This window comes from Rhizomucor pusillus (assembly GCF_041956525.1).
Source record: "Rhizomucor pusillus strain CBS 183.67 unplaced genomic scaffold VTP01scaffold_1, whole genome shotgun sequence".
Taxonomy (NCBI): Eukaryota; Fungi; Mucoromycota; class Mucoromycetes; order Mucorales; family Lichtheimiaceae; genus Rhizomucor; species Rhizomucor pusillus.
The window spans coordinates 2198331-2205824 of record NW_027192143.1 but is presented as its reverse complement, the minus strand read 5'-3'; the positions used below and the strand labels follow the sequence as shown (position 1 = coordinate 2205824).

The 7494-nt window shown below is 46.4% G+C and overlaps 5 protein-coding genes and 1 non-coding gene across 6 annotated transcripts; 1 reads left to right on the top strand and 5 right to left on the bottom strand.

Annotated features, from left to right (window-relative positions):
- Positions 1–275: 275 nt before the first annotated feature.
- VTP01DRAFT_964 (uncharacterized protein) lies at positions 276–2077 on the bottom strand (the record flags this gene model as incomplete). The annotated part of the gene is made up of 5 exons (XM_069388887.1): positions 276–497; positions 549–759; positions 812–1056; positions 1315–1476; positions 1541–2077. The coding sequence occupies 5 exons, from the start codon at positions 2075–2077 to the stop codon at positions 276–278; spliced, it is 1377 nt and encodes a 458-aa protein (XP_069245384.1).
- An 88-nt stretch (positions 2078–2165) lies between these two features.
- VTP01DRAFT_963 (uncharacterized protein) lies at positions 2166–3429 on the bottom strand (the record flags this gene model as incomplete). The annotated part of the gene is made up of 4 exons (XM_069388876.1): positions 2166–2270; positions 2400–2767; positions 2844–3212; positions 3273–3429. 4 exons carry the CDS (start codon positions 3427–3429, stop codon positions 2166–2168), a joined length of 999 nt encoding a protein of 332 aa, XP_069245383.1.
- A 233-nt stretch (positions 3430–3662) lies between these two features.
- VTP01DRAFT_t4 lies at positions 3663–3734 on the top strand. Its single transcript has one exon. It is a non-coding gene; the product is annotated as a tRNA-Glu (tRNA).
- A 609-nt stretch (positions 3735–4343) lies between these two features.
- Positions 4344–5422, bottom strand: VTP01DRAFT_962 (uncharacterized protein; the record flags this gene model as incomplete). Its single annotated transcript, XM_069388865.1, has 3 exons — positions 4344–4888; positions 4943–5020; positions 5089–5422. The coding sequence occupies 3 exons, from the start codon at positions 5420–5422 to the stop codon at positions 4344–4346; spliced, it is 957 nt and encodes a 318-aa protein (XP_069245382.1).
- Positions 5423–5479: 57 nt separating this feature from the next.
- VTP01DRAFT_961 (uncharacterized protein) lies at positions 5480–6593 on the bottom strand (the record flags this gene model as incomplete). Its single annotated transcript, XM_069388854.1, has 2 exons — positions 5480–6236; positions 6427–6593. 2 exons carry the CDS (start codon positions 6591–6593, stop codon positions 5480–5482), a joined length of 924 nt encoding a protein of 307 aa, XP_069245381.1.
- Positions 6594–6740: 147 nt separating this feature from the next.
- On the bottom strand, positions 6741–7494 carry VTP01DRAFT_960 (uncharacterized protein; the record flags this gene model as incomplete). Its single annotated transcript, XM_069388844.1, has 2 exons — positions 6741–6891; positions 6956–7494. 2 exons carry the CDS (start codon positions 7492–7494, stop codon positions 6741–6743), a joined length of 690 nt encoding a protein of 229 aa, XP_069245380.1.

Genomic DNA, 7494 nt, shown 5'->3' with positions numbered 1-7494 from the left:
GGCATTGGGATGGTCGAGCATGGATTACCGAGTGCCTCCATCCAAAGAATCCTTCCCCATTTGGAGCGCCAGCTCCACCTCCAACTAAACTTGGATCACCTCCTATAGGTGTTACTGCTGTTACTGTGGATGCTGCGGTAGAGACTGCTGCGGTAGATACTGTTGCTGCGGATTTGGTGTCCGCTGTAACAAAATGCGATGTATCGGCAAGATACAGGTCCAATTCACCGGAGCAAAAGAGTTGTTCCACACAGTCATTCCGTGTCGTTCGAAGGTTATGCTCGTCTGTTCGCAGGCGTCATACCACGGACAAACGCAAAAAAATGTTGGTATTCTTCCACTCCTTCTCCATCTGCTCTAGGCAATCGAAGCATATGCGCGCAATAATATTGGACGAGTCCAGGTCGCAGAATGACTCTGTCGATTTGTTCGCCGGTCGACGGATCAACATCCAGATATGCTTGTATGTATGCACCTCTGATGTTTCTAGGGTATTCCTAGCTTCGATATATTTGGCCCAAGAGCTCAATACTCCACACCTTCCGCACGAGGTTTATGACCATCGTTCTTCCATCATCCACGTAAGCATCTTGGCGGCAGAGATCATCGTAAAACCCGTCGTAATATTCGACAAAGCAATCGTAATGTTCTCTGCTCGGCTGTACATGGTTGCTCATCTTCAGCGAAGCATATGCTGCTGGCAATGCCTCCCATCCAGTGCATGTCATGCATAATCCGTCAGAATTTGGCTCAGCAAGTCTGCAGAAGGTACAAGACGTCGAATGCAGAGGATTGCTGGTTATTTTCGTACATAGTCGAAATAGTCTTCAGTGAGGGTATTAGAGTGGTCAAGACATTCATGAAGGATGAGCGCAATTGTAGCTGGCGGTATACTTGTCTGAAAGTGTCTGCAACATGATAGTTCTCGAGTAATTTGTTCGTGAACGTGATCTCCAGACCATCCTTGTTGTTGGTGTCGATGTTTTTCACTAATCCGTTAAAACGTCCAAAACTGAAGATCCAGAACGCATATACTGGACCGAAGTCCTGAATGGTCTGTTGTAAACATGTAACATAAGAGTCTGATAGTGCTCATCAGTCCTTAACAATAAATATTTTACCTCTTTTAAATGCATATACAGATGCATATTCGGCGTTATTTCTGCTTTTTCATACAGCCTCTCATATTGCGCGCAAAATTTGCGTCGGTTTTCGTGGGCTGCATCGAGTTCAACCAGAGAGATGCAAGGCTTTCAGAGCAAGCAGTTGGCTTGCACGAACATAAGCCATGTACGCATATGTGCGCCAACTAACTTCTCCTTCAGCAATCGTGGCGATACAGCAAGGACCCAGGTGCGCCAATCGTCCGAGGTCAGCTTTAAACATCCTGTCGCGACTTACCTCTTTAGCAAATCGTAGCTTTGCGGAAGAATCATCCCTTGCATCTGCTCCGCCATTCTTTGGAAGTCCTGTGGACTAAACAAAGGTTCTTCGTCTCAGGAGGTCATCTAGAACCACATGTACGATGGTTCTAGATGACCTCCTCAGAATCGATCAACACTCTCCAAAGATTCATCGCTCTCTTTGCCGTGCCGGAATATAGGCTGTGCATTGGATCGATGACCGTGCAGCGTACTGGATCAAAGTAGGGTAAGCGATGGAGCTGCGGCCAGCGTGTTCCATGCTCTCGTTCGAGGATCGAGCGTTCCTCGTACGTGCAGGCATTTCCCCATGCTTCCGCATGCCACTTATTATCTTCCATCGTACGTGGGATCCATGTCTGCAGGTCTTCAGCTCTGAAGCCTGAGAAGTCGCGCTTCAAAGGATTATCTGGTGCACTGGGGAAGTGTCCTGCATTTGTGACATGCGCAAAGAAACCGATGCCGGTAAAACCAGAGACTTTGCGGGCAGCCAGGATGTTGCAGGCGACCATAAGAAGAGCAGCTCGGACTCGTACAGCGGACGTGCCTGCATCGATGGAAATATTGATTCCCGTGTATAGCTTTAGCAGTTCACCGACCAAGGGCTCCAAGTAGTGGTTGATTTGATGCTTGCTGGGTTCTTTGCTACCAGGCATACCACCAACCAAAATAACATTCTCGGGTTATAGCGTTCATCGCGTGGGACGTTGTTGCCGTCAAAATTGCCCCAACAGAGTATAAACGTCAAGTTGAGAAAGGTTGGAACCAGTCCACGTTTAAAGTAAGCATAATTGAATGCTTGTCGTTGAGAAATCGCTCGCCATCAATATCTTTGCTCTCGTTCCACATCTGGCCATGATATATATCATACATGAATCAGCATCGGGGGTACGAGATCTCCAATGATTGACTTTTCTGATGAAATCAGGACGATTGAAGAAATTGCTGAGAGTGCTTTCCACAAAATTATAGGCTTACCCTTGATAGGGAATGTTTGTTTCCAGACGAGCGCTTAAATAAGCGATGTCCATAGGAAGCGACGCTTCGGGGGAATTCCTTGTGGGTACAAAGCATCTGTTCAACAGGATCTCTCAATCGGTCCAAAGGAAGTTTCTCTTTGACGTAGTTCTTGTGGCATTGCGGGCAAACGATATAGCATTTGGCACCCTTTGTTGTAGAGCCGATCGTTGCTTGTTTGCGAAGGGTACTGAGCTTCGTTGGCAACCGACAGATTGCTTGAAAAATTCCAAAAGAGCATTGACAAACTGCATCAGGAGTTCGGCAGCTTGTCTTGGATAAAAAGCGCAACTGGAAATGTGCGAGGAAAATCATGATGAAGGTATAGACTGGATCCATTTCAGGTACAGTGGCTGATGGTAAATTAGCATACAGGAAATCCAACTGACAATCTTTCACACTCACTTTCTTCGATAGCAATCGAAGTTTCTCCACGCAAATAATCATCGTCCTTGGCCAGCCAAGACTCCTCATCCAAGTACTCTTCAGCAAAATCTTCGCTGTCCTCTTCGGCTCCAAAAGCATTGTCAATGTCGTCGAAGGGCACATTGCTAGCTTGCATAATCGACGGCTCAGATTCTTCCTGGTCGACCTCCATTTCTGGTCCACATTCCTCAACAGCAACTTCAGTCATCACAGTGTCCTCGACTATGCACTCAATAATAAGCTCAAAGATCGTACAGAAATAATAGAAGACTAAATTGTGTACCTCTTGAAGCCGAACGTTCAAACTGAACACGCGGAATGCTGTTACTAATGGGAAAGCGGCCAGACCTGAAATTCATAAGCATGCACTCTTTAGTTAATAGTTCTGAAATGACTTGTATTACATACCTAGTGTCTCAGGTTTGAAACGACCGTAGAGCCGCAAGTGTTCACGAATCATCTTGCGCATTCGCTTGTTATGACGCATGTTGCCGAGTTCGTCAACGTTGGTGCAACGTCGACAATCGCAATCATAATAGTCCTTGAATTTGAAGCTTGCAGACATTTCGAAATGAACACGGTGAACGCTGAGTACAGTGAATAAAAGCAAGTCAGTGAAGTAGTCGAAATGCAGTATAATTTTTGAGACAGCGCCAACCCGTGGATTATTTACTTAATGTGGAAGTTAAAAGCTCCTGCTTGCAGGAACTTGATAGGAACCCCGCTTTATGTGCAGTGTTCGAAATAATTTTGAGGAGGCCTGAAAAGTTGCTACGCCTCGCGACAAATACGTGTCACTCCTCTATGGTCTAGTGGCTAGGATCCCGGTCTCTCACACCGGTGGCCCGGGTTCAATTCCCGGTGGAGGAAATCTAACATTTCTATGTTCATGTTGTTGTCGTTCATGAACTCCGTGCGCTGCTTTTTTCGTTATTTTTGCCGCGTGTCTTGTAACGCTAATTGTTTTGCGTTACGAGACCACACAGGAAAGGAACCATGAAGATCGCAAAATAAAGGTAGTTAAGTTTCGCTTTACTCTTTTGATTCTAGCGATCTTTATATGTTTTTCGATATTCGGTATAATGACAATTATGGGATGAATAAAATATAAAAAGGTGTTGAGCCCGAAGGATATCCATATTGAAAAGGAAAAGCGCCAAATGACGGTGAAGTGTCTGAAAAGGAAAATGCCAAAAGTCTGCGCACGACGCTTGACTGATTCCTTTTTTGATATTTCACCGTAAAGCGCGCCGCTATGCGCGCCGCTCTTCTTTGTACTTTTCCTTTTAGACATTACTTCCATCACACAACGTATTATATCTTATAGACTTCCCTTTATTATCTTATAACCGTAATGCTGACCATGGTATATATCACCAAACGCACAAAAGAGTAAAGAGGCCTCCATCCGTCTATCCTCTACTTCGTGGTTTCTTTTGTGTGCTTGTCTTCGTCGATTCGTAGCGTAAAAGATTAGCGTTACGAGGTTGGAATACAAAGCCTTGGTTCTCCGTTGTCGTTTCTGCGATATATCCCTTGGTTCGTCATCTCGTATCGTTCGTCTGCCGTTCCTGTTCGTATCTGCTTGATCAAGCCTTGATAGAATTCGTCATTCTTGTAGTTCTGCCGTGCTTCGTTTTCGATCTGGTCTCTGGCTTGGACTTTGGGGATGTGTGCAAGTTCCAACTGCGCTTCTGGATTCGATGGTTCGTCCGGTGGTTGTTTGCTGAATGCATCTGCTGCGTGGCTCCGTTCTCGTGGTACATAGTGTATGTCGAACTTGTAGCCCATGAAAGTCTCCAAGCAATGTAGTTGCCGTTTCGATAGGTTCGTGTTCGTCTTGAGAAATGATAACGCTCGGTTGTTGCTGAAGACTGTAAATGTCTGCATATCCAGGTGATGTCGCCACTTCGTAGACAATGCCTTAGTGCTAACATTTCTTGCTCGTAGACTGAGGAGCTCAGTTCCGTCGGTGCCATCGTCCTTGATGTGAATGCAACTGGGTGCAATTTGCCGTCGTCTTGCTTATGTGATAATATTCGGCCGATTGCTACTGTCGATTATGCATCCGTGTGTACGTAGAATCTCTTGTTCGGATCTGGTAGTGCTAATACCGGTGCTGATGCCAAGTTGCTCTTCAGGGTGTCGAATGCCTTCTACTTGGTTTCCGTCCATTTTCGTGGTGTGCTCTTGCGTAGCAACTTGTTGAGAGGATTCACGATACTTGCGTATCCGTCGATGAATCGCTGATAATAGTTCGCCAATACAAGGAAACATAGGATATCCTTCGATGATCGTAGTGGAGGCCAGTCCACTATCGCCTTGACCTTATCGGGATCGGTGTGCAGTCCTTGTCCGTCGCCGCTGTGCCCCAAAAATTCCAGTCGGTCTACTCCAAATTGGTATTCCATCTTGGCGTATAGCTTGTGCTCCTTGAGTCGTTCCAATACTGCTCGTACATGCTGCTGGTGTTCTTCCTCGGTCTTCCAGCATATAAAGATGAAGTCCAGATATACGATAACGCATATATCCAAGAGGTCTCTGAACACGTCGCTCATGAGTGTTATGAATGTCGCTGGTGCCGATGTCAATCCAAATGGGAGTACTGTGAATTCCTATAGTCCGTATCTCGTCATCAATACCGCCTTGCGCGTGACTTCCGGTGCCACTCGTATCTGGTGATATCCGCTTCGTAGATCCAGCTTGGAGAAAATTTTTGCGCCGTTCAGTTGATCCAGTAGTTCGTCCGTCCTTGGCAATGGATAGTGATCCTTTGTCGTGATTGCGTTCAGTGCTGGATAGTCCACAACCATTCGCAAGCTGCCGTCCTTCTTCGATACGAATAGCACTGGTGCTCCGTATGGTGATTTTGATGGTTGGATCCATCGTTTCTTGATCAGTTCGTTCATCTGCTTCTTGAGTTCCGCTAACTCGTGGCTGGTTAGTCGATACAGTCTCTGTGCTGGTATCTTCGCATTCGGATCTGTCGGTATCATAGTGCGGTTTACTTGTCTTGCGATCAGTAATCCTTCAGGTAAGTCGTCGGGGAATACATCCTTGAATTCGTCGACTACTGTCTGGATTCCTTCGTAGCCAAATCTTGCTCCGTTTGTCGGTTCGTCGAGTACGGTTGCGTAGAGTTCTAGTTCCATGTCTCGTTGCATCCTATTGAATTGTCGTCTAGTGATAAACTGAATTCCTGGCTTGGCTTGCATCGCTATGTTCTCGTCGTGTGTGATTTCATGATTGTCCTCTGTGATTAACGTGTTCGTTCTCCAGTCGATCTTCGTGTTATGGTCGTGATGCCATGGGTTTCCAAGGATAATGTCGTGCTTGTCACTCTTGATGCCGGTGTAAAGTTGCACTGTTGCCCTGTGATCTCCAATCGTGATCTCTGTCGTCAACTAGTGTGCTGATTTTTCCTTCAATCGATTTCCAAATGCGATAACGCCGTCATCTGGTTGCAAAAGGTTTTCCATGCCGGTTTCTTGTACGTAATCCATCGTGATGAAGTTGTGTGTTGCGCCGGAGTCGATGAGGGATCTTGCTGGTTTATTTTGACAAAATTCTGTTGTTCTGATCGCTTGATGTCGGTACGTATTTTCGTCGATTTTCGTGATTTCGTCCGCTGAATTTTCTTCGTATCACTGTTTGCTGATCATCCCGTTGCTGTTGTTGTGGTTGCCAGGTATTTTCTCCACATGGTCGACATGTCCTGGCGATCTCCATGTCGACTTCAGAAGTTTTTGGCTTGCCGGTCTTATGCTCAATTCGGACATTGTCTTGCAAAATGTCCCTTGCCGCCGCATTTAAAACATTTTCCGTCGCTCTTTTGCTGATTCCAAGGCGTCTTGTTCTTCTCGTTGCTGTCGACCATCATCGGCTCGTAGTATCGTTCGTCAGATCTGTGGTGCTGGTGCTTTCGATGTTTACTGTGGTCTCGGTCTCGGTCTCGTCTGGAGTCATCTCGGTCGTATCTTGCATGATCTCAATCTCTTGGGCGATCTCAGTTCCAATCGTTGCGCTTCTGGTAGTGTCCGTTCGACTTCAATCCGCTGTACTGGGATCCTTCGTAGTCTGTTGCAATTTACATGACCTTGCATAGCGTCTTCGGCTTCTGGAGCTGCATGTATTCCATGGTGTCGAAGTTGAGGCCGTCGATGTATCGGTAGAAGGCTTCCGTTTCTGCAACACTTCTACAGTCGCTCATTGCAGTCTGGAATTCGGCGTTGTATCGTGCGATGCTGCCTGTCTGTCGTATATGGCTGAACCGTGCTCGTTTTGCTTCTGTCAAGTCGATCGTGATGAATCTGGCGCGTATCTCCTTCTTGAAATCTTTCCATGTCTTGGGTACTTGATTCCTGATCCGGTGCGTTCGCCACCAAACTGTTGCGTTGTGGCTTAACTTGCTTGCTGCTATGCCAGCCTTCAGGTCTGGTCTTGTGTTTGCGTTCTGGTAGTATTCCTCGAGGTTGAAAATCCACTGTTCTAATTTGTGCGAGTTGCCCGTAAACTTTTCGTCAGGTGCCTTGAAGTTGCATCCAGTGTATGGTCGTTTCGTTCCGGTTGTCGTGGCATGTTCGTCTTCTGCATCGCTTGTTTCGGTGTCGCTATCGTTATCGGAGGTCAT